The sequence below is a fragment of the Bufo bufo genome, chromosome 4, assembly GCF_905171765.1.
Source record: "Bufo bufo chromosome 4, aBufBuf1.1, whole genome shotgun sequence".
In the NCBI taxonomy this organism is placed as follows: Eukaryota; Metazoa; Chordata; class Amphibia; order Anura; family Bufonidae; genus Bufo; species Bufo bufo.
Genome location: NC_053392.1, coordinates 434,267,425 through 434,293,960, shown reverse-complemented (window position 1 = coordinate 434,293,960; position 26,536 = coordinate 434,267,425). Strand labels below are relative to the sequence as shown.

At 43.3% G+C, this 26,536-nt stretch overlaps 1 protein-coding gene across 2 annotated transcripts in view; it reads left to right on the top strand.

Annotated features, from left to right (window-relative positions):
* The window catches only part of SYNJ2 (synaptojanin 2), a 287,057-nt gene that overhangs the window by 164,313 nt on the left and 96,208 nt on the right, over positions 1 to 26,536 (top strand). For both annotated transcript variants that reach the window (XM_040429362.1, XM_040429360.1), the window contains exons 9-17: positions 2,746 to 2,827; positions 4,041 to 4,193; positions 4,783 to 4,948; positions 5,590 to 5,781; positions 6,266 to 6,350; positions 8,653 to 8,793; positions 10,989 to 11,181; positions 11,345 to 11,503; positions 26,088 to 26,244. In XM_040429362.1, the coding sequence (XP_040285296.1) occupies positions 2,746 to 2,827; positions 4,041 to 4,193; positions 4,783 to 4,948; positions 5,590 to 5,781; positions 6,266 to 6,350; positions 8,653 to 8,793; positions 10,989 to 11,181; positions 11,345 to 11,503; positions 26,088 to 26,244 (1,328 nt within the window). The remainder of the gene's footprint in view (positions 1 to 2,745; positions 2,828 to 4,040; positions 4,194 to 4,782; positions 4,949 to 5,589; positions 5,782 to 6,265; positions 6,351 to 8,652; positions 8,794 to 10,988; positions 11,182 to 11,344; positions 11,504 to 26,087; positions 26,245 to 26,536) is intronic.

Here is a 26,536-nt window from a genome sequence, read left to right as displayed (position 1 = left end):
ATTGGACGGCCGGGCTGCATGTGATGCGCCGTGTTTTCATTGGCCGGCGGCGCAGTGCTTTCGGTGGTCTCTGCTGTGTGTGTGTGTGTGTGTGTGTGTGTGGAGTGTGTGCTGATTGGTTTGTGCGCCGCGCATGCGCACTTTACTAAGGCTACTTTCACACTGGCGCTTCAGAGTCCGCCTGTGAGATCCATTTCAAGGCTCTCACAAGCGGCCCCAAACGGATCAGTTTAGCCCCAATGCATTCTGAATGGATGCGGATCCGTTCAGAATCCATCAGTTTGGCTCCGTTCCGCCTCCATTCCGCTCTAGAGGCGGACACCAAAACGCTGCTTGCAGCGTTTTGGTGTCCGCCTGGCGGTGCGGAGCCGTACGGATCCGTCCTGACTTACAATGTAAGTCAATGGGGACGGATCCGTTTACATTGACACAATATTGGTGCAATTGTAAACGGATCCGTCCCCCATTGACTTTCAATGTAAAGTCAGGAGTAGGGATCGACCGATATTGATTTTTTAGGGCCGATACCGATAATTTGTGAACTTTCAGGCCGATACCCGATAATTTATACCGATATTCTGTGAAATTTCATTTAAAAAAAATAAATGTAAAATTCCTACACACATCTGCTGAAAATGAATATTTTTATTGTTAATGTGTATTTTTTTTTTTGTAAATCTTTCTTTTTTATTTATACTTAATATTTTGGTGTTTTTTTTTTTAACTAACTTTTAGCCCCCTTAGGGACTAGAACCCTTGTCCTATTCACCCTGATAGATCTCTATCGGGGTGAATAGGATCTCACATTGTCCCTGCTGCTCTGTGCTTTGTGCACACAGCAGCATGGAGCTTACCATGGCAGCCAGGGCTTCAGTAGCATCCTGGCTGCCATGGTAACCGATTGGAGCCCCAGGATTACACTGCTGGGGCTCTGATCGGAGGAGGAGGGGAGAGGGGACCCTGTGGCCTCTGCCACCATTGATTTAAACTGGGGGGGGGGGGCTTGGGTGGGGGGCGCACTGCGCAACCAATGTTTTTAATACAGGGGTGGGGGTGGGCGGCGCACTGCGCCACCAATGATTAATACTATGGGGCTTGGGGGGGGGGCACACTGAGCCACCAATGAACATAAATCTCTCATTTATTCATATACAGGAGGCGGGAGCTGGCTGCACAATCACATAGCCGGCTCCCGACCTCTATGAGCGGTAGCTGCAATCCGCGGCACCTGAGGGGTTAACTACCGCAGATCGCAGCTACAGCTCATAGAGGTCGGGAGCCGGCTATGTGATTCTGCAGCCAGCTCCCGCCTCCTGTTCAATTTGAATGAATGAGTAAGTTAACATCATTGGTGGCGCAGTGGCCAAAGCCCCTCCCCTCCTCTTCCCATCTGTCTCTTCATTGGCGGCAGCGGCAGCAGCATCACAGGGGGAGGGAGACACTGCTTCCTTCTCCCCTGTGCTGCTGAGGGAACACGGAGAGCGATGAGAGCAGCACGATCTGTGTTCCCCATACGTTATCTGAATATCGGCAAAATAGATACCGATAACTGTCAAAATCCTGAATATCGGCCGATAAAATCGGTAAAACCGATAATCAGTCGATCACTAGTCAGGAGTCCCTATTAATATACCATCGGATCAGAGTTTTCTCCAGTCCGATGGTATATTTTAACTTGAAGCGTCCCCTTCACCATGGGAACGCCTCTATGTTAGAATATACCATCGGATTTGAGTTAGATCGTGAAAACTCATAACCGACAGTATATTCTAACACAGAGGCGTTCCCATAGTGATGGGGACGCTTCAAGTTAGAATATACTAAGAACTGTGTACATAACTGCCCCCTGCTGCCTGGCAGCACCCGATCTCTTACAGGGGGCTGTGATCCGCACAATTAACCCCTCAGGTGCCGCAAACCCCCCTCTCTCCCCAGTATTAAAAGCATCGGTGGCCAGTGCGGCGGCCCCCCTCCCTCCGTCCCCAGTATTAAAAGCATTGGTGGCCAGTGCGGCCCCCTCCCTCCCCAGTATTAAAAGCATTGGTGGCCAGTGCTTTTAATACTGGGGAGGGAGGGAGGGGGGGCCCCACTGGCCACCAATGCTTTTAATACTAGGGAGGGAGGGGGGGTGTCCGCACTGGCCACCGATGCTTTTAATACTGGGGAGAGGGGGGTTTGGCCCCTGCTGCCTGGCAGCACCCGATCAGGGGAGGAAGGGGGGGAGGCCATCAATGCTTTTAATACTGGGGAAGGAGGGAGGCTGAGATCCGCACAATTAACCCCTCAGGTGCGACACCTGAGGGGTTAATTGTGCGGATCACAGCCTCCTGTAAGAGATCGGGTGCTGCCAGGCAGCAGGGGGCAGTTATGTACACAGTTCTTAGTATATTCTAACTTGAAGCGTCCCCATCACCATGGGAACGCCTCTGTGTTAGAATATATTGTCGGATCTGAGTTTTCACGATCTAACTCAAATCCGATGGTATATTCTAACATAGAGGCGTTCCCATGGTGATGGGGACGCTTCAAGTTAAAATATACTATCGGATTGGAGAAAACTTTGATCCGATGGAGTGTGTGCTGATTGGTTTGTGCGCGACGCATGCGCACTTCACTAATCGGCACACGCACGGACAACAGCCCTGAGCACGTACACAGGGCTTTTATTAGTATAGATAATCATCTTTAATATGTTGCCAATACTAAAGTCTAAACAAGTTGTTTTGTATTTTTTTCTGTGACAAGTTTACAAAATGGGACCTTTCGCATCAACTGTCTGGACTGTCTACACCGCACTAATGGTGTTCAAGCCTACATCGCACTTGAGGTAGGTTCTCACTACTTTCTATATTATGTGAGACTTTGTGATTGAAACGTAAAATAGTTTTTTTTTCCTTCTGGTAATAATTATAGTTATTTAAAGTTGATACTGTAGTAAGAGACTTAGGCCTCTTTCACACTTGCGTTGTCCGGATCCGGCGTGTACTCCACTTGCCGGAATTACACTCCGGATCCGGAAAAACGCAAGTGTACTGAAAGCATTTGAAGACGGAACCGTCTTCCAAATGCTTTCAGTGTTACTATGGCACCCAGGACGCTATTAAAGTCCTGGTTGCCATAGTAGGAGCGGGGAGCGGGGGAGCAGTATACTTACAGTCCGTGCGGCTCCCCGGGCGCTCCAGAATGACGTCAGAGCGCCCCATGCGCATGGATGACGTGATCCATGCGATCACGTGATCCATGCGCTTGGGGCGCCCTGACGTCACTCTGGAGCGCCCGGGGAGCCGCACGGACGGTAAGTACACTGCTCCCCGCTACACTTACCATGGCTGTCAGGACTTTAGCGTCCCGGCAGCCATGGTAACCACTCTGAAAAAGCTAAATGTCGGCTCCGGCAATGCGCCGAAACGACGTTTAGCTTAAGGCCGGATCCGGATCAATGCCTTCCAATGGGCATTAATTCCGGATCCGGCCTTGCGGCAAGTGTTCCGGATTTTTGGCCGGAGCAAAAAGCGCAGCATGCTGCGGTATTTTCTCCGGCCAACAAACGTTCCGTACCGGAACTGAAGACATCCTGATGCATCCTGAACGGATTACTCTCCATTCAGAATGCATTAGGATAATCCTGATCAGGATTCTTCCGGCATAGAGCCCCGACGACGGAACTCTATGCCGGAAGACAATAACGCAGGTGTGAAAGAGCCCTTAGCAGTACGTTTGTTTTACATCAGACCAATTTTTTTCCTAATTAGTGCCTGTTTAGTAGGGCAAGGGTCTGGAGTTTAGGGAATTTTCATTTTAATACTGGTTTTGTGAATTAATTACAGCACTTAATATGGTACTTTCCGATAGTATGTGTAATTCTTTTTGTATGTGGCTTAGTATTAGATTATCCCTTTTTCCCCTTTTATAATGCATTATGGTAAAATAGTAATACAATAGTGTATATTTTAACTGTAGTTTAGATTTTAACTGCAAGTTTTTATGGTAATTGTTTTTGATCAGTGAGAAATATACTTCTTTTCTTTTTTCATATTTAGGTTCTACGGACCCAACTTGAGAGTCTTGGATTGGTTGATATGAAGTCTGTGGTTGATCGCTTTGATGAGTCTTATAAATCTATGTGGTCTGTGAATGGCCACAACCTCAGCATGATATTTACTGGAAGTAGAGCTCTGGAGGGTAAAGCTAATGTATGTGTGATCAGATATAATGTTTATATACCAAAAGAGTTCTAACACCATGACACAAGTCTGTGCTTATATGAGGATACATATCAGACTGACATCAGCAACAGTAGCAATACTTAAATTGCCTATACAGGCTGGATATCTGTATTTAAAGGGGTTATTCGGGATTCTTTTTCCTCCACTGTCATGCAGCAGCTGTGTCATCTAGTCACCTGGTCACTTCTTCCAATAGATCTATCAATCTCTGTATTGGTAGCACTTCCCACATAATGTGCATGTAATAGAAAAGAGGGAAAGTATGCACTGACCTACAATGACATATTTCCAATTAGATATACAAGAAAATGTTAAAAGCTGGTTGTTTATGGTAAAATAAAAATAAAAAATGCAGAATCTTGTAGATCAATGAAGGTGTCAGTCTACTAGTTCTTCTACAAGAATCTTCTCCTCGACAGGATAATCACTGAACTTGTGTATTGATTTCAGTTGTTGCCTTCAATGGGCTAGAGCTAAGAACCATGTTGATTGTTTCTGTGATATCTTAAGTTTTTTCTTATATAAGTAGTAATACTTAATGCATCTTTTATTAAAGGTTGGAAAACTCAAAGATGGAGCTCGTACAGTTTCTAGGACAATACAGACAAACTTCTTTGATGGTGCAAAGCAAGAAGCTATTGATCTGCTTCTCATGGGAGATTTCTATAGTGATGAATATGCAGACAAAGGGCGGATGTTAATGGACAGTTCTGCTCTGCTTGGTAATATCAATCCAGCAATTTCCATTCATTAATTAAAGATCCTTACAATAGTAGTTCAAAAATTTACATATAACTGTATCGTCAAACATAAAGAACAATTTCCAGTACAGTAAATGCAAAAACATGTTGAAAGGGAAATTTTGCAGGATTCTGTGATTGCCGTAATTTGCCGTAAGTTTATCAAATGTCACATGATGATTGGTAAATTAGATTAGTCTTTAAAGGGGGTTCTTCTGCTTTATAAATCACTGCTGAGTCATGTGCTACTTGGGAACACGTCACTGCTGAGGCCTGTGATAGGCCTTAGTGGCGCACATGACCACGTCTGGATGTTCACAGGCCAGGGACTGGAAAGAGTGTGGATCAGACCCTCGACAGTGGAAGCAGATGATAGTATTTTATTTGTTTTGTCACATCACAGTATTGGTCTAACCCTTCTTGAGATGTTACTCCACTTTCTATGCCACACAGTTACTGAAGTAAGATTTGCAACAATTTTAACGGCTTTTTACAGCAAATGCTTACGACAGAATCTTGCATGAGATTCTCTTTCTACAGTATGTTGGTTAGCCACTTTTGTTGTGAGTTTATTTTTATTTTTTTCTCTAGACATAGTAACAAAACGATAATGTTTGTTTTAGTGAATCCAAGTGTTTTAAAGTCCATGTCAGAACGTCAGTTTGAGTTTACAAATTTTAAAAAGACTCGTGTTGCTGTGGGAACCTGGAACATAAATGGAGGAAAGCAGTTCCGAAGCAATGTCCTCAGCACAAGTGAGCTCACTGACTGGCTACTGGATGCTCCCAAACTATCTGGACTTCCTGATTTTCAGGGTAAGTTGAGCGGCCATGTTATTATAAATTGATTCTAATTTGCAAAATAGATTAAAATTAAACTGAAATGCCCCATATTCTTAGTTTTGCCTTCCTTTGCCAATTAGGTGCGTCCTCCGGCAGTCCATGCGCCTAAACACTACTCTACGACAGCCGAGAGCTTCCGTAGATTTCTAGAAAACTGGTCTAAATGAAGATAAATTATAGTCTCAGCTGTTGGCCACACCCTTTTCCGCCCTTGCCATGCGTTCTTTTGGAAAAGTTGCGGGAGCAGTGTAAAAGACGCAACTTTTTTTTTTTCCGTCAAAAAGTTGCATTTAAAAAGCCACAAGCAAACAGCTTGCAACTTTTTAAAGCCACCTATCTGGCGCAAGGGAGATGATAAATCTCCCCCAGAGTTTACTACTGTGTATTTAAAAATGTTCACCAAATCTGTGGAGATAAGTCATAAGTACTATTTTATTTTTTGTTTTTTGCCTTACAGATGGTGATGGTGGCCCCCCAGACATATTTGCTGTAGGATTTGAGGAAATGGTTGAACTAAATGCAGGAAACATTGTTAGCACAAGGTCAGCCATAATTATGAAACACGAACATTGAAGAACTATGGGTGTGACCTGTGAATTTATGACTGATTGCAATTGCAAGAACTTACATTGTTCCAAGAATGACATTGGTCACCCCCTACCAACTTTTGTGACTTTTTCAGACCAGTCTGAATGGGTACTTGATGTAATACAGCCTGTTGCCCCCCACTCTGCCGATGAGCCATTAAAGGGAATCTGTCACCTAGAGAATAGCTATTAAATCAAAAGTATGTCCTTATAGTACTTCATACCTTCTTTCCATATGTTTTTCTTTTTCTTTGGAGCTTGTATTATATATTCATAAAATTCATTTTAATCCATATGTAACTGAGGCATTAAGGTGCCCAGAGGGATGTTATTTTCATTCAAAGGTGCCCAAGAACTCCTTCATTGAGTGCCCTGGCCCGCCTGCCCCCCCCCCGCCACCACCACGACAGAGCTTTAGCACGCCTCTCTCTCTGCTCATACACTATCCCCCTGCAGCGCTGTTGCCACACTCCCTCCCCTCTCCACGTTACTTCACTAGCAGCCAATAACCCATACACCCTTTTCCATGGCCAACTGGCGCAATGCCGAACACTGCCTGTGCTTTTCCAGTTCAACTGAGGGCATCAGCTTCAACTGTTTCACTGGACATGCACCGTTACCAGTGATGTTTTCGTGCCCAGAGATGCAGTCTTTCTCTGTGGGCATCTCTTTCTTTCTCCCCTGGCTGTGACGCTCTTCGATGCGATTGGACAGCGCTACAGCCAGGGGAGAAAGAGACGCCCACAGAGAAAGACTTTGTCTCCTCCCCATTGCTCCGATGCTCAGTATGAGCATACTGAGCGGAGAAAATACCAGGAGGCGCAGCGCGGCATAGGAGCGCTATTTTAACAAAACAGGGAGGGTGGCAGGTACCTACCTCAATTAATAAAATCCGGTGAAAGGTCCTCTTTAAAGCTGATGCACTCAGTTGAACTGGAAGAGCGCAAACAGTGTTTGGCACTGCGCATGTTGGCTATAGGGAAAGGGTGGGCGGGGTATTGCCTGCTAGTGATGTAGCGGGGGGCGGCAACGGCACTGCTAGGGTAGTAGTGTATAAGCTGAGAAAGAGGCTTGTTTGGTCTCTGTAGGGGGGTGGTTCCTGGGCACCTTTGAATGAAAATAATGCCCTTCTGGGCACCTTAATTCCTCTTTAGCATATGGATTAAAATGGATTTTATGAAGATATAATACAAGTTCCAAAGAAAAATAAAAACATATGGAAAGAAGGTATGAAGTACTATAAGGACATACTTTTGGGTTAGTATCGATTCTCTAGGTGACAGATACCCTTTAAGCCTGTGTTAATGTTGACTTGGGCCAAGCATACTGAGCAAGTGGCATGTCACAATCCAGCCTTGCAAATAATTATGTGAAATTATAAAGCAAAAATGGGAGCGATATTGGCTAAACCTCTCTAAGCCTGCCCACCTCTTCTTTTCATAACCCCTGATCACCCTTTTTTATGATCTCCCCCACATATATTGTGGCCAGTGCCATCCTTTCAAATCTACTCCCTGCATTATTTAACTTTTTCATCAGTTTTTGTCATAATGGTCTAGTTTTTAAAAGTTTTAGCCTAGCTGTGAGCATCTTACATTGAGCCCTTACAACCCTGCGTAGTCTGTATCTCTGAGCTCCTGGCAACTCATAAACACTTAATTAAGCCATATTCTCAGATTTGATAAGAAATGAGTTATACTGAGTGTTTGAGCTGTCAGAATTCAGAGAACGCTTCATATGAGCCGTACACGGTGTATACAGTCAGCTTACTAATAGAGAATCTCAACGCTGTACAGAGAAAGGGGCTGACATTTTGACATTAATAAAGACCAATTGAAATATTGATTTGTAGCTCAAAATCAGTACAATTCAATAATTAAAATATATACCCCAAAGGGGTCCATAGCCTTTATTGATGGCAATCCCTTTGTAATGTAATAAAATGAGAGTACTCAAAGCACAGAGCCATGTCTTTTGCCATTATTTGTTGATGGTTTACTTTTGCCTTTACTGTACAAGATACTGATAATTGGCCACATATGCCTTTGGATGTATTGATTTCCAAGCCAACTGTTAAACTTGCGTAGCAACTTTTTGTGCTTTTATATTTTACCTTTACTTAGCTCTGAATGCCCAAAAGTGGTCTTGATGTAGGAATTTGTGTTGAGACATTAGTATGATTATAATGTTTAGAATCGAGCAATAATCTAGAGTAAAATGTAAAAAAAAAACTAAATATTGCTACATTTATTTACAGCACAAAAAATAGAAAAGTGTGGTCTGAGCAGATACAGAAGGCCCTCTCCAGATCACATCGGTACATAATGCTGACCTCTGCACAACTTGTTGGAGTCTGCCTTTTTATTTTTGTTCGGCCATACCACATGCCATTCATCAGGTAGAGTATTCCTATGACGTGTGTTTTTGTTACTTGTGTAGAATTCAAAACACAGCATACTTTTATGCTGTTCTTATCCCTAGAACACAACTTCTTATTGTTACAGCAGTGGACCATGCCCGCTGCTGCCCTGCTTCCACAGGCAAACACTGGCACCGATCCTCTCACCATTCTGATCTGGTCCGATGATCCAGACCTGCAGCCCCTTGTCTGCCTCACCCACAGCAGGCCTGCAAAGGTGCGCTGTTCCATTTTTCAGCTTGTGTACCAACCTCTGCCTGGTTCCTGACTCTCTCCCTCCACTGCCTGTCCTGACCCATGACCCATCGCTGCCTGCCCTGACCTCGGACCTGTTTCACTGATTTGCTCATGCTTTGCCTGTGCTAACCACAGCTACGAGTTTGTCTGTTCCCTTGGTGCTACGCACCTTTATCTCTGACCCCAGTGGGTCAGCTGTCAACCACAGTGGTCCTACTCCAGGAAGTAGCAACCTGGTGGTTCCCCTTCAGCGAAGTCCAGATCCCTGTATTGGAGTTAAAGGGACTGCCAGAATAGGACTGCCCTTAGGATTAGCCCAAAGTCAAAGTTGGTTAATGCAGTGGTTCCACACCCACTAAATACCATTATGAAACATATTTTCCCGACTGAAAGTCCAGCAGAGGGCTTAAAACACTGTGAACCCAGCCTAATCAACATCATTCAAAATAACTCATCCATTCCAAGATACTTTTTTCCCAGGCATATTTTTTTGGCCAATGTCTGTGTTGTTTTGCTTATTTCATATCCAAAATCTTATTCCTCTCAGCAGATGAGCTGCTGCCATCCTTTTTTACTGTCTTTTGTAGCAGTGTCTGCACTTCTCTTGGTTCTTAGGGCCACCAAGTAAACTGATGTTTTAGACTATCATATTCATACAGTGGTATTATGCATGTACAAGTAGTCTAAGTACATCTTGGCTGTCTCTTCTTGATTTCAGCACAGTATATTTACTAAACTTTCACCCCTCCCCTCCACCCTCTCCACACACAAACCTTCTGTTACAGCCTATAAAAACCACAGCTGCTGCAGACACTCATAATTAATTAGTTTCAACAAATCACATTTGATCTAAAGCCCTTGCCCCTAGCCAATGACACAGGAAACAATGCTCTCTGGTTGGGTGTGTCATTTTTAATGACATTTTGTTAAACATCAGAGCTAATTGGCAATTGAATGCTATAGCATTTGGACATGCCAATGAATAAAGATGCTCAATAAATCAGCCGTGTCTACAGGTTTATCGGTATGGACCTAGGGTTGAGCCACATAGATGCCATACCAAGTGAAACCATGACAATCAGCCACCAGTAGCTCCAACTCTTTCTTGCTTCTGAGCAACTTTTGAGTATGACATGGGATGTCGAGCCATGGCATCAAGTCCACAGATTAAAGGGGTTTTCCGGGATTTTACTACTGATGACCTATCCTCAGGATAGGTCATCAGTTTCTGATCAACACCCGGGACCCCTGCCGATCATATGTTTGAAAAGGCACCTGTGCTCCTGTGAGCGCTACGACCTTCTCACAGCATACCAAGCTCAACGCCGTACATTGTATAGCGGCTGTGCGCATTAACTTCAAAGGCCCATTCACTTCCGTGTTTGCAAGCACTGAACGTTTTGTGATGCAGAATGAGTAGTGTAATGGTGCCCATGAATCCAGAGGGTGAGGGTTTGAGAAAAATAGTTTTTGATGCATGTGTAGAATATTGTATTATGCTTTTATGTAATGTGTAAAAAGAATTGATGTACATATTAGTCATTTCTGTATGGTTGCATGATGCTGTATCGTAATTCTGGAAGTGGACTGTGATGAAATGGATTGTGAAAGAGAAACAGTGAGCGTCGTCGGCTTTTACAATTTTAATGGCTAATTGAATTAAAAGGTCTTTTTATAAGGTATGAGGAAGAGGTACAAGTAACCTGGAAAATGTATTTGTCAAAATATATTTTCAGCTGGCCATTTAAAAATGTATCAATAGCGGAGGATTCTCATTTTTAGATTTTTTCCTTCTCTAAGTGGATTATGATAATTTGATAAGAAGAGGAACACTACTAAAGAAACACTGGCCATGACTACAATGGTATTTTTGTTTGAATTTTGCATTTAATAACACCACACATTTCTGAATAAATCTGTTGTATATCTTGTGACAGAGAATTGGCAGTGGACACTGTAAAGACTGGTATGGGAGGCAAAACTGGGAACAAAGGAGCAGTAGCCGTACGCTTTCAGTTCTACAGTACAAGTTTTTGCTTTATATGTAGTCATTTTACTGCTGGACAAACCCAGGTGAAAGAAAGAAATGAGGATTACAAAGAGATTACCCAGAAATTAAGCTTCCCCTTGGTAAGTCTCCCCATTATATTTTTAAGATAGAATTCTTGTTGCCTTCTTTATCCATTATATACATTATATATATATATATATATATATATATATATGCACTTTGAGCAGTATGGTATCCATCAGTTTTACATAATACATTTTCATTGTTTTTTTATTTACACAGGGGAGACATGTATTTTCCCATGATTATGTGTTCTGGTGTGGAGACTTCAATTATCGGTTGGATCTCACGTACGAAGAAGTATTCTACTTTATCAAACGTCAGGACTGGAAAAAACTGCTCGAGTTTGACCAACTTCAGCTTCAAAAGTCTAATGGAAAAGTATGATGTACTAGTTCTTAGATACAGAGCTGCATTTGCAGAACTGAAATTTCCCATCATTCCGTGCTGGCACAGGGCTTGCTCTTGTGTTTTGCATTGAGTGAAGGCTAGTCTTTACAACAGGCAGTGTACAGTAATATAAGGTAGCAAATACCAACCATGCCACTGGATTGTAGAAGCGCAACTAAATTTCGACTGCAGATGTAAACCGTAGATGAGACCGTGGCAGATTATGCAGGTATGGTCAAAATGGGATAGTCTTCCATCTAAAGATGTAAATCTGATAAACAATGACAGTACAAAAGTGACACTAATACAATACTGGTATAATGTTGATGTTACCTTTTGTACTGTGTCGTTACTCAGATGTATCTGGTTTGAATACCAATTGTACTCTGCAATCTTTCAGGTGGGTGAAAAATCCTAAACTGTTATTATCCATGCACTATTACAAAGTAATGGATGACAGTTACAACTAGTGCTTTGCTGCAGTCACGATGTGTAACAAAAGCATAAATCTACACAGCAAATCCAGGCCAACAATAAATAAAAATCTAATTGTACCCATGTAATGGTGCATAAAGCTTTACATGATGCATTATGTGTTTCAGCTCTGAAGTATTATCATGGGGAAAATATAGAAGAAATCTAAAATCTGAATAGAAATTTTAAATGATTAACAAGTTACTTATACAAAGAACCTGTTTTAATATTTAATAATAAAGAATTGATAAAATACATTTTAGAGGCCCCTAAAAATGTAAAGTTCTTTTATAATATCTCAGTTATACAGTCTATCATAAATCATGAAAACACCAAACTTAGAGGCTTTTCACCCAGACTGATCACTTCATAGCAAATACACATCACAGATGACAGAGTGTTTGTTTAAGGGGGTTGTCTGGCCTTGGAGCCAACAACTCCCTCTGATGCTGCTCTGTTCCCGGACAGGTGAGTGGTGTTTTTTTGTTTTTATTTTTTTAAGTGGCAAAGTATAGGAAGGCTAAATGTAATTAAATGGGTTATCTGAGATTTTTATATTGATTTCCTATACTCTGGATAGGTCATCAGTATCTGATCAGTGGGAGTCTAACTCACAGGACTTCTGCCAGTCAGCTGTTTGAGAAGCCATTGGTGCTCCTGTGAGTGCCACGGCCTTCTCTGTTTTTCCAAGGCCAGTGACGACACATTAAGGTGAATTGGGCTGAGATGCGATACCAAGCACATCCGATATACAATGTATGGCGCTGTGCTTGGTAATCTGCGAGAAGGCCTCCACAGGAGTGCTGGTGCCTTCTCAAATAGCTTATCAGCAGGAGTCCCGGGTGTCAGACCCCCACTGATCAGATACTGATGACCTATTCAGATAATAGGTCATCAGTATAAAAATCTCAGCCCTTTTATCTTATTAATTAATGCCATATATTTTTCCACTGCCAAGTAGAGATAAATATATGAAATAGCTTAAAGGGAACCTGTCACCGGGATTTTGTGCATAGAGCTGAGGACATGGGTTGCTAGATGGCCACTAGCACATCCGCAATACCCAGTCCCCATAGCTCTGTGTGCTTTTATTGTGGAAAAAAACCTAATTGATACATATGCAAATTAACCTGAGATGAGTCCTGTCCCTGACTCATCTCAGGTTAATTTGCATATGTATCAAATCAGTTTTTTTTCCACAATAAAAGCACACAGAGCTATGGGGACTGGGTATTGCGGATGTGCTAGCGGCCATCTAGCAACCCATGTCCTCAGCTCTATACCCAAAATCCAGGTGACAGGTTCCCTTTAACCACCTCCGGACCGCTGTACGCAGATTCGCGTTCCGGAGGTGGCAGCGCTGCGCACAATCACGCATATACGCGTCATCTCGCGAGACGCGAGATTTCGCTCAAAGCCGGCCCGCGCATGCGCATCGCGGGCCGGCAAAATTCAAAGAACAAGTTCGTCACCAGCCTGCCAGCAACGATCATTGGCTGGCAGGCTGGCGATTTTCAAAAAATCCAATCAAAAGTCATATAACAGATCATATTAGTAAATATGATCTGTTATATGGCTTGTCTGCTCCTGTGCTGGTCCTTTTCGTCGGTTGGATCCAGCACAGGAGCAGACTGAACTGTGAGTACACCAAACACTACACCTTAGCCCCAGATCACCCCCCTGCACCCCAATTAACCCTTTGATCGCCCCTGTCAATCACTAGTGAAAGGAAAAAAAGTGATCAGTGTAAACTGTCACTTTTTTTTTTTCACTGGTATTGGCTGTTAGGTTTTAGGGATAGTTTAGGCCCCTTGGTTAGGTAGTTAGCGTCAGTTAGCGCCCACCCCACCGCACCGCAGTCACTTTTATTCGCTGAATAGCGTATCGCTAATCAGCATTTGTACTTTTATAGTATCTGTAAGTGATCAAAACTGATCACGGTCAGATCTATAATAGTATTAGTGTCACTTTAGTTCGCCCTCCACCCAAAACGCAGTGTTTGCCCGATCAGGCCTGATCGGTCGCCCACACGTGCGTTCACCCACGCCCGCCCCACCGCAGTGACAAAAAATATATATTTTTTGATCACTGCACATTCATTTTACACGCACTGCGGCGATAAAAAAAATCAGTTTTGATATTTTTTTATCAACCGCAGCGGCCTCCGGTACTTCGCTAGCCTCCCCTTTGTAAGACAGGCTTGCTTTTTTTCTTGGGTAGTCTCAGGGAATACCCCTAAATTTAGTAGTCCAAATGTCAAACAGGGGGTATTCTTCTGAAGAGGCCTACAGGATTCTGACCCAGTCGGATGAGGAGTGGGAACCCTCATCTGACGAATCTAGCGGGTCAGAATATGAACCTGTAGAAAGCAGTGGCTCTCTGACCCAAAGTTCGGACGAGGAGGTTGAGGTCGCTGGCAGCACCAGGCGTACCCGGCCCCGTGTCGTTAGACCACAGGTTATGCAGGATCGGCTTCAAGAGCAGCAGAGTGGGGCTGTCGCTGCCGGATCACGTGGTGAGGCATACACCAGCAGCGCAGCCCTCCCTGGACCTAGTACCAGCACTGCCGTACAACATGGTGACGTGGCGAGCACCAGAAGGGCAGTTGAAGCTGGTACGGTGGCACGTGCACTAGTTACCCCGTCGCAGCCACCGCACAGACAGGCCCGTAGAGCCCCTAGAATCCCTGAGGTGCTGGCAAACCCTGATTGGCAGTCACCAACTTCAGCTGCACCTGTAGTTCCCCCTTTCACCGCCCAGTCTGGAGTTTCGGGTTGAGACAGCTCAAATCGGTTCGGCCCTGGGATTTTTTGAGCTGTTCTTGACTGCAAGGCTCTTGGACTTAGTCGTGGCAGAGACAAACCGGTATGCCACACAATTTATATCCGCCAACCCGGGAAGCTTTTATGCCCAGCCTTTCCGGTGGAAACCAGTCCAAGTTTCCGAACTTAAAATTTTTTTGGGCCTTCTCCTCAACATGGGCCTGACAAAAAAGCATGAATTGCGGTCATATTGGTCCACGCACCCGATTCATCACATGCCCATGTTCTCTGCTGCTATGTCCAGGGCACGATTTGAGGCCATCCTCCGTTTCCTGCATTTTAGCGACAACACCACCTCCCGTCCCAGAGGCCACCCAGCTTTTGACCGGCTCCACAAAATTCGGCCCCTCATAGACCATTTCAACCAGAAATTTGCAGATTTGTATACCCCCGAGCAAAACATCTGCGTAGACGAGTCCCTAATACATTTTACCGGGCGCCTTGGCTTCAAACAGTACATCCCAAGCAAGCGTGCCCGGTATGGGGTCAAATTGTATAAGCTCTGTGAAAGGGCCACAGGCTATACCCACAAATTTCGGATCTATGAGGGAAAAGATCAGACCCTGGAGCCGGTCGGTTGCCCTGACTACCTGGGGAGCAGTGGGAAGACAGTCTAGGACTTGGTGTCACCCTTATTCGGCAAGGGGTACCATCTTTATGTGGACAATTTTTACACAAGTGTGGCCCTCTTTAGGCATTTGTTTCTAGAACGGATTTGCGCCTGTGGCACCGCGCGAACTAGTCGCGTGGGCTTCCCCCAACGGCTTGTAACCACCCGTCTTGCAAGGGGGGAGAGGGCTGCCTTGTGTAACGAAGAACTGCTCGCGGTGAAATGGAGAGACAAGCGTGACGTTTACATGCTCTCCTCCATTCACGCAGACACGACAATCCAAATTGAGCGAGCAACCCGTGTCATTGAAAAGCCCCTCTGTGTCCACGACTATAATGCGCTCATGGGAGGGGTGGACTTCAATGACCAGATGTTGTCTCCGTATTTAGTTTCCCGCAGAACCAGACGCTGGTATAAGAAGGTGTCTGTATATTTAATTCAATTGGCGCTGTACAATAGTTTTGTTCTCTACAGTAAGGCTGGGAGAACACGATCTTTCCTCAAATTCCAGGAAGAGATCATCGAGAACCTCCTTTACCCAGGAGGTTCTGTGGCCCCATCCACCAGTGTAGTTAGCCGTCTACACGAGCGACATTTCCCCAGTGTCGTTCCTGGTACCTCAACCCAACCGTCACCCCGAAAAAGATGTCTTGTCTGTAGCAGGAGTGGAATAAGGCGTGACACCCGCTATTTCTGTCCTGCCTGTCCTGACCACCCTGCCCTATGCTTTGGTGAGTGTTTCCGGAAGTACCACACACAGGTACACCTAGCATAGGGATTGCATCTCACAGGACAGGCACACAGGGCTATTAGGGCCCTTTTACTCTCAGCTGCTGCAAACCTCTCCTTTCACCTGGGATAAAGTGCATAACGTACTTCGCCACATCTTTGGGTGATTTGCGCTTTGCACATTGTCCCATGGGGAAGTAGAGGTTTGTTCTATAAAGGTAAAAAAAAACTAAACAAAAAAAAAATTACCGGTAAGTAAAAAAAGTTAAAAAAGTTAAAAAAAAGTTAATATGTTCTGTTCTAAAGTTAATAAAGTTATTGCTTTGCGGCCTGGTTTTTTCTTTTTTGTTTTGTTTTTTTTACCTTCCAGGTGGACCAACCGATCGACCAGCTGCAGCACTGATGTGCATTCGGACAGAAGCATTGCGCTGCTGTCAGATTACACGCAAGTCGGTGTATGCGGCGCTGCAAGACGAGATTTCTCCTCTGCAGTAAAAGATATGTTTGCCGAGGCATATGAGCTGAGGAGGTGGCGGTGTTCATATACTTTGGCAAACACTTTGTATATATATAAAAAAAAATCCCGGCAATGATTTATTCATCCACATCGATTGATGTGAATGGAGAAATCTGGTTTGCCAGGGCATACGAGCTGAAGTGGATATGGATGTTGGGCGGAGCTCCTATGTCCTGGCAGACGCCTTTCCCCTCCTTTTTCTTTTTTTGGCAGAGATTTTTTCATCCACATTGATCGATGCGAATAAAGAAATCTGTGCCGTTCATTTTTTTCTTTCAGCCCAGAGGCTGAACGGAAAAAAAAAAATCTCATTACCCGTATGCTCAATATAAGGAGAATAGCAGAAACTCCTAATGCTGGGCATACATGTAATGATTGCGGAGACCCTCAAATGCCAGGGCAGTACAAACACCCCACAAATAACACCATTTTGGAAAGAAGACACCCCAAGGTATTCGCTGAGGGGCATATTGAGTCCATGAAAGATTGAAATTTTTGTCCCAAGTTAGCGGAAAGGGAGACTTTGAGAACAAAATCAAAAAAATCAATTTCTGCTAACTTGTGCCCAAATTTTTTTTTTTCAATGAACTCGCCATGCCCCTCATTGAATACCTTGGGGTGTCTTCTTTCCAAAATGGGGTCACATGTGGGGTATTTATACTTCCCTGGCATTTTAGGGGCCCCAAAGCGTGAGAAGAAGTCTGGTATCCAAATGTCTAAAAATGCCCTCCTAAAAGGAATTTGGGCCCCTTTGCCCACCTAGGCTGCAAAAAAGTGTCACACATCTGGTATCTCTGTATTCAGGAGAAGTTGAGGAATGTGTTTTGGGGTGTCTTTTTACATATACCCATGCTGGGTGAGATAAATATCTTGGTCAAATGCCAACTTTGTATAAAAAAATGGGAAAAGTTGTCTTTTGCCAAGATATTTCTCTCACCCAGCATGGGTATATGTAAAATGACACCACAAAACACATTCCCCACCTTCTCCTGAGTACGGAGATACCAGATGTGTGACACTTTTTTGCAGCCTAGGTGAGCAAAGGGGCCCACATTCCAAAGAGCACCTTTCGGATTTCATAGGTCATTTACCTACTTACCACACATTAGGGCCCCTGGAAAATGCCAGGGCAGTATAACTACCCCACAAGTGACCCCATTTTTTTTTTTTTTTCATACAAAGTCTCATATTCCACTAACTTGTGACAAAAAATAAAAACTTCCATGAACTCACTATGCCCATCAGCGAATACCTTGGGGTCTCTTCTTTCCAAAATGGGGTCACTTGTGGGGTAGTTATACTGCCCTGGCATTCTAGGGGCCCAAATGTGTGGTAAGGAGTTTGAAATCAAATTCTGTAAAAAATGACCTGTAAAATCCGAAAGGTGCTCTTTGGAATATGGGCCCCTTTGCCCACCTAGGCTGCAAAAAAGTGTCACACATCTGGTATCTCCGTACTCAGGAGAAGGTGTGGAATGTGTTTTGGGGTGTCATTTTACATATACCCATGCTGGGTGAGAGAAATATCTTGGCAAAGACAACTTTTCCCATTTTTTTATACAAAGTTGGCATTTGACCAAGATATTTATCTCACCCAGCATGGGTATATGTAAAAAGACACCCCAAAACACATTCCTCAACTTCTCCTGAATACAGAGATACCAGATGTGTGACACTTTTTTGCAGCCTAGGTGGGCAAAGGGGCCCACATTCCAAAGAGCACCTTTCGGATTTCACAGGTCATTTTTTACTGAATTTGATTTCAAACTCCTTACCACACATTTGGGCCCCTAGAATGCCAGGGCAGTATAACTACCCCACAAGTGACCCCATTTTGGAAAGAAGAGACCCCAAGGTATTCGCTGATGGGCATAGTGAGTTCATGGAAGTTTTTATTTTTTGTCACAAGTTAGTGGAATATGAGACTTTGTATGAAAAAAAAAAAAAAAAAAAACATTTTCCACTAACTTGTGACAAAAAATAAAAAATTCTAGGAACTCGCCATGCCCCTCACGGAATACCTTGGGGTGTCTTCTTTCCAAAATGGGGTCACTTGTGGGGTAGTTATACTGCCCTGGCATTCTAGGGGCCCAAATGTGTGGTAAGGAGTTTGAAATCAAATTCTGTAAAAAATGACCTGTGAAATCCGAAAGGTGCTCTTTGGAATATGGGCCCCTTTGCCCACCTAGGCTGCAAAAAAGTGTCACACATCTGGTATCTCTGTATTCAGGAGAAGTTGAGGAATGTGTTTTGGGGTGTCTTTTTACATATACCCATACTGGGTGAGATAAATATCTTGGTCAAATGCCAACTTTGTATAAAAAAATGGGAAAAGTTGTCTTTTGCCAAGATATTTCTCTCTTCCAGCATGGGTATATGTAAAATGACACCCCAAAACACATTCCCCACCTTCTCCTGAGTACGGAGATACCAGATGTGTGACACTTTTTTGCAGCCTAGGTGGGCAAAGGGGCCCATATTCCAAAGAGCACCTTTCGGATTTCACAGGTCATTTTTTACAGAATTTGATTTCAAACTCCTTACCACACATTTGGGCCCCTAGAATGCCAGGGCAGTATAACTACCCCACAAGTGACCCCATTTTGGAAAGAAGAGACCCCAAGGTATTCGCTGATGGGCATAGTGAGTTCATAGAACTTTTTTTATTTTTTGTCACAAGTTAGTGGAATATGAGACTTTGTAAGAAAAAAAAAAAAAAATCATCATTTTCCGCTAACTTGTGACAAAAAATAAAAAGTTCTATGAACTCACTATGCCCATCAGCGAATACCTTAGGGTGTGTACTTTCCGAAATGGGGTCATTTGTGGGATGTTTGTACTGTCTGGGCATTGTAGAACCTCAGGAAACATGACAGGTGCTCAGAAAGTCAGAGCTGCTTCAAAAAGCGGAAATTCACATTTTTGTACCATAGTTTGTAAACGCTATAACTTTTACCCAAACCATTTTTTTTTTACCCAAACATTTTTTTTTTATCAAAGACATGTAGAACAATAAATTTAGAGCAAAATTTATATATGGATCTCGTTTTTTTTTGCAAAATTTTACAACTGAAAGTGAAAAATGTCATTTTTTTGCAAAAAAATCGTTAAATTTCGATTAATAACAAAAAAAGTAAAAATGTCAGCAGCAATGAAATACCACCAAATGAAAGCTCTATTAGTGAGAAGAAAAGGAGGTAAAATTCATTTGGGTGGTAAGTTGCATGACCGAGCAATAAACGGTGAAAGTAGTGTAGGTCAGAAGTGTAAAAAGTGGCCTGGTCTTTCAGGGTGTTTAAGCACTGGGGGCTGAGGTGGTTAAAGCTGAGAAAAAATATTAAATTATAAAGAAAAAAAAATCTTTGTCTTTGATGGCTTAAATTCTCCGAGGCATCAGCTTCACCAATGATAAACAATATTCTATATCAAGCTGCAGGATGACATGCAACACCATATCCTAAATGAGTTAGGAAATTTGGGGGAGTAATTATTACACTGCTCAAAAAAATAAAGGGAACACTTAAACAACACAATGTAACTCCAAGTCAATCACACTTCTGTGAAATCAAACTGTCCACTTAGGAAGCAACACTGAGTGACAATCAATTTCACATGCTGTTGTGCAAATGGGATAGACAACAGGTGGAAATTATAGGCAATTAACAAGACACCCCCAATAAAGGAGTGGTTCTGCAGGTGGTGACCACAGACCACTTCTCAGTTCCTATGCTTCCTGGCTGATGTTTTGGTCACCTTTGAATGCTGGCTGTGCTTTTACTCTAGTGGTAGCATGAGACAGAGTCTAAAACCCACACAAGTGGCTCAGGTAGTGCAGTTTATCCAGGATGACACATCAATGCGAGCTGTGGCAAGAAGGTTTGCTGTGTCTGTCAGCGTAGTGTCCAGAGCATGGAGGCGCTACCAGGAGACAGGCCAGTACATCAGGAGACGTGGAGGAGGCCAACAACCCAGCAGCAGGACCGCTACCTCCGCCTTTGTGCAAGGAGGAACAGGAGGAGCACTGCCAGAGCCCTGCAAAATGACCTCCAGCAGGCCACAAATGTGCATGCGTCTGCTCAAACTGTCATAAACAGACTCCATGAGGGTGATATGAGGGCCCGACGTCCACAGGTGGGGGTTGTGCTTACAGCCCAACACCGTGCAGGACGTTTGGCATTTGCCAGAGAACACCAAGATTGGCAAATTCGCCACTGGCGCCCTGTGCTCTTCACAGATGAAAGCAGGTTCACACTGTGAATATATGGGTGAAATAACCCCTATCTCTGCCCATAGAATCCTGCTATACCTAGAATTTTAAAGTTTCCCTTGTTCTCCCGTTTTATATTATATTATTCCTAATAAATAAAATAAACGTTATGTTTTAAGTTGACCAGAAACAAGAGTTTACTAGTCTAGGAAACTAGACTATTTGAATCATATAATTTGAATTTCCTGGGTCCAAAGGGTCTTTGAAACATTAAACAGGTTCACACTGAGCACATGTGACAGACGTGACAGAGTCTGGAGACGCAGTGGAGAACGTTCTGCTGCCTGCAACATCCTCCAGCATGACCGGTTTGGCATTGGGTCAGTAACGGTGTGGGGTGGCATTTCTTTGGCGGGACGCACAGCCCTCCATGTGCTCGCCAGAGGTAGCCTGACTGCCATTAGGTACCGAGATGAGATCCTCAGACCCCTTGTAAGACCATATGCTGGTGCGGTTGGCCCTGGGTTCCTCCTAATGCAAGACAATGCTAGACCTCATGTGGCTGGAGTGTGTCAGCAGTTCCTGCAAGACGAAGGCATTGATGCTATGGACTGGCCCGCCCGTTCCCCAGACCTGAATCCAATTGAGCACATCTGGGACATCATGTCTCGCTCTATCCACCAACGTCACTTTGCACCACAGACTGTCCAGGAGTTGGCAGATGCTTTAGTCCAGGTCTGGGAGGAGATCCCTCAGGAGACCGTCCGCCACCTCATCAGGAGCATGCACAGGCGTTGTAGGGAGGTCATACAGGCACGTGGAGGCCACACACACTACTGAGCCTCATTTTGACTTGTTTTAAGGACATTACATCAAAGTTGGATCAGCCTGTAGTGTGTTTTTCCACTTTAATTTTGAGTGTGACTCCAAATCCAGACCTCAATGGGTTAAAAAAAAATATTTCCATTTTTTTATTTTTGTGTGATTTTGTTGTCAGCACATTCAACTATGTAAAGAACAAAGTATTTCAGAAGAATATTTAATTAATTCAGATCTAGGATGTGTTATTTTTGTGTTCCCTTTATTTTTTTGAGCAGTGTATTATTTTATTTTTTTAGGCAGACTTATTTATAAGTTTGTTAGACTGACCCCAGACAAAATTTTCAGCAGTTTCTCATGTATGGTTTGCATAGACACATAGCTGTGGTTCACCTGATTAAAGCGCTGTTTTTTTTTTGTTGATCTGAGGCTCCATTCCTGAGCAAATATGCACCATAGGTGTTTGGTGCAACAAGGACATTACTTTTGCTCTCATTGTACCCATGCTCTGCTCCTTTCTATAGTCAGTCGATGCTTTGCCACTGCCTGACCCTGTCGATCAAAACAGCAAAGGAAATTACATACTGAAAAAAGTATTTAGTGTAATTTGTAGACCCCCTCCTAACATCACCAAATAGAATGGGTTGTACAGGGGGTACACTGGTGATAAGGGGAGATTTTGATTTCCCAGATATTTACTTAGGTCATAGTTCTGTCGCACCTACAAAGGGCAGAAAATTCCTCAATTTGCTGCAGGAGCACTTTATGGGCCACTTTGTAGAATTTCTAATGATGCAGAGCTTGTTGGAAATTCTACTGTTCATGAAATGCTTGGTAATTGTAATCACAATATAATTATATTCCCCCTAAACTGTAAGCAACAAACTTTGGCCGGAAGGGCTAAAACGCTGAATAAAAAAAAATTCCATGGTTTGAGGCAGCTTTTCAGGGCAAAGACTGGGAGCAGCTACTGTCGCACAATAATACAGATAATAAATAGGAGAGCTTTCAAACTACAGTATTTTTTTGGCTACGAGATGCACTCCCCCCAAATTAGGAAAATGTGACATTGCGTCTTATAGTACGAATGCTGAAGACTGCATCCATTATGGAAGCGGTCATCAGCATATGGGAGGTGCAGGGCATGGTGAGTGAAGTGTTGCATGGTTGTACTCACCCTCCCTGGTCTTCTTCCATGCCCCGCTCTGCACTGTGTACTGGCTGTGTACAGTGTAAGGACATAGTGCACATAGGCGCACAATATAACCTGACGCTGTGCAATGTCAGATGACAGTGCAGCATGGGCCGAAAAAAGAAGCAGTGAGTGGCAGCACCATCCGGAGAAAGAGGAGCTAAGTTTATTTATTTTCTTTAGATTGGGGTCTGATTTGGGGCTGATGGAGCTTTGGGGGGGGGGGGGGGGTCTGAACTGAGGTCTGATGGAGCTTGGGGATCTAATGAGGGTCTGGTCTGATGGAGCTTGAGGGTCTAATGGAGCTTGGGGGGATCTGATGAGGGTCTGAGGGAGCTTGGGGATCTGATGAGGGTCTGATGAATGGGGGTATAATCTGAGGTCTGATGAAGAATGGGGGTAAGATCTGAGGTCTGATGAAAATAATGTTTTGCTTATTTTACTCCTCTAAATCCTAGGTCTTAGAGTCCGGTTCATGTTTTGTCTGAAGAATACGGTGCCTATTGTCTGAAAAATACAGTAATTATACTGCAAAATCCTGCAGGTCACAAGCATAAGCGACTAAAATTAAACCCCACATGGCTTACAACTACTGTTTAAAAAGAGCAATAAACAACAAAATTTTAAAATAAAAATCTGAGAGGTCAGCTGTAGACTTTGAATTAACAAAGGCCTTAATAAAATCTGAAAAACGAGAAATATACAAAATGAACAGGTGGCCAAAAAGAGCAAAACAAATGTTAAAAAAAATATTTTTTAAATACATGTATATAAATAGAAGGTCAAAGCAGGTAGGTCCTTTAAATAATAGTAATGGGGAGATAGTTCCTGATGTGAACCAGTAAATAGTTTTTTCGTTCTGTATATACAAAAGAGGAGAGATTAGCTTATGGTACATGGTGCCAGTGCTGTTAATACATCTAGTACCACAGGTGAAACTTGAAAATCAGAATATCGTGCAATGTTTTATTTATTTCAGTAATTCTATTTAAAAGGTGAAACTACTATGAGATAGACTCATTACATGCAAAGCGAGATATTTCAAGCCTTTACTTGTTATAATTTGGATGATTATGGCACAAATCTCAGGTACCCTTTGCTCAGGAGGTATGGATTAATAAGCTGACTAGAGTGTGACACTTTTGAGCCTAGAATATTGAACCTTTTCACAATATATTCTAATTTTAGGTTGCATTAATGCAACTCCTTTTAAGGTGCATTACTAAAATAAATGAACTTTTGCACAATATTCACCTGTATATTATATGAGCAAAATTATTGGAACACCAACACATTACGCCTACAGGCGGTTTTATGACAGGCCAATTTACCTGGTTTAAGGCAGCACTTCAGGGCAAAGACTGGGGGCAGATACTGTGACACAATAATACAGATGATAAATAGGGGAGCTTTCAAAAACTACCTTGGGTAATTATACTGCAAAATGTATTTCTGCAGGTAACAAGTATAAATGGCTAAAACCCCACATGGCTTACAGCTACTATTTAAAAAGAGCAATAAACAACAAAAAAGGCATTTATGCCAAAAGAGGAGTATCTGTTGTACGTGGTGCCAGTGCTGTTAATACATCTAGTACTGCATTATATGAACGTATTGGGGCATCCCATTCTAAATCCATAGTCATTAAAATGGATTTGGTGACCTCTTTGTAGCTACTGTAAAATGGCTTCCACCCTTCTGGGAAGGCTTTCTACAAGATTTTGTAGTGTTTATGTGGCTATTTTTGCCCATTCATCCAGAAGAGCATTTGTGAAGTCAAACGATTTTAGACGAGATGGTCTGGCACATAATCTACTTTTTAGTTAGGCTACTTTCACACCTGCGTTCAGGTGTCCGCTCGTGAGCTCCGTTTGAAGGGGCTCACGAGCGGTCCTGAACGCAGCCGTTCGGCCCCAATGCATTCTCAGTGGAGGCGGATCCACTGAGAATGCATCCGCCTGCCAGCGCTCAGCCTCCGCTCCGCTCAGTGAGCGGACACCTGAACGCTGCTTGCAGCGTTCGGGTGTCCGCCTGGCCGTGCGGAGGCGAGCGGATCCGTCCAGACTTATAATGGAAGTCAATGGGGACGGATCCGCTTGAAGATGACACCATATGGCTCAATCTTCAAGCGGATCCGTTCCCCATTGACTTTCAATGTAAAGTCTGAACGGATCTGCTCAGGCTACTTTCAGACTTAGAAAATTTTCTAAGTTATAATGCAGACGGATCCGTTCTGAACGGATGCAAACGTCTGCATTATCGGAGCGGATCCGTCTGATGAAACATCAGACGGATCCGCTCCGAACGCTAGTGTGAAAGTAGCCTTAGTCTTAAAGGTATTCGATGAGGTTGAGGTCAGGGCTCTGTATGGGCCTGTTAAGTTCTTACACACCAGACTCACACAACCATGCCTTTCTGGACCTTGCTTTGTGCAATGTGGCAGAGTCATGTTGGAACAGAAATGGGCTTTCCTCAAGCAGATCCCACAAATTTGAAAGCATATCAATTTCCAAAATGTCTTGGTATACTGTAGCATTAAGATTTTCCTTCACTGGAACTTTAGCATCCTAGGCCAACCCCTGAAAAACAACCCCATAGCAATATCGCTACTCCACATTTTGCACAATGCAGTCAGGCTGGTAACATTTTCCTGGCATTTGCCATACCCAGGCTCATTCATCAGACTACCAGATAGAGAAGCATGATGAGGTTGAGGTCAGAGCTCTGTGTGGTCCAGTCAAGTTCTTTCACACCAGACACACCCAACCATGCCCTTAAGTCCAGGAATGGTGTGCTTTACACAACTTCCCCCCAAATTGCCTGGCATTGTGCTTGGTGATGTAAGGCTTTCATGAAGGTGCTCTGCCATAGGTAACCCATGTCATGAAGTTCCCAGCAAACTTGTTTTGTGCTGATGTTAATAGAAATATGCAGTTAATGATCCAGGGGAGAGATGGCAATTTTTATGCACTATGTGCCTCAGCCCTTGGGGACCTTGCATTGTAACTTTGTGGTCTGCCACTTCATGGCCAAGTTGGTAGGATGTAGATATTGATGTGCTGTAGACTGTGGGCCTATAACAGCAGCCTAAAAGTTTTTATACACTGAACAACTTGTTATAGTTATTTGCTGTTTGGCCTCCTACATAAATACCTCGTATCTCTTGAAAATGTTGCTATAACTTGGGAATATCATTGTTTTAATAGATATTTAAAGACTTCTATGAAGGTACAATCCACTTTGGACCAACTTATAAGTATGACATTGGATCAGAAGCTTATGATACAAGTGAAAAGTGCAGAACTCCAGCTTGGACAGACAGAGTATTATGGTGGAGAAAGAAGTTACCATTTGAGAAATCAGGTATACTTTATTTATATTTAGAGAGATAACTGGAGCAACTGTATTAGCTGAAATTCAAATGTTCATCTATATTCGAGGCTCAGAAGATATTTTTATATTTCAATCTCAAAGGGCACTGTCCTCTATACAAGCTGTAGCATTGTCCTATAACAACTATGGACTGGAGTTACTTGTTAGAAGGATCCATTGACAATAAGCTGGTCACAAAGTGTCACCCTTCTAGTACCCCCTGGGATAGGACCTCAAGAGTAAGAAATATTCTTTCTAACTGCTTTCTACTCTGTTTAAAAGA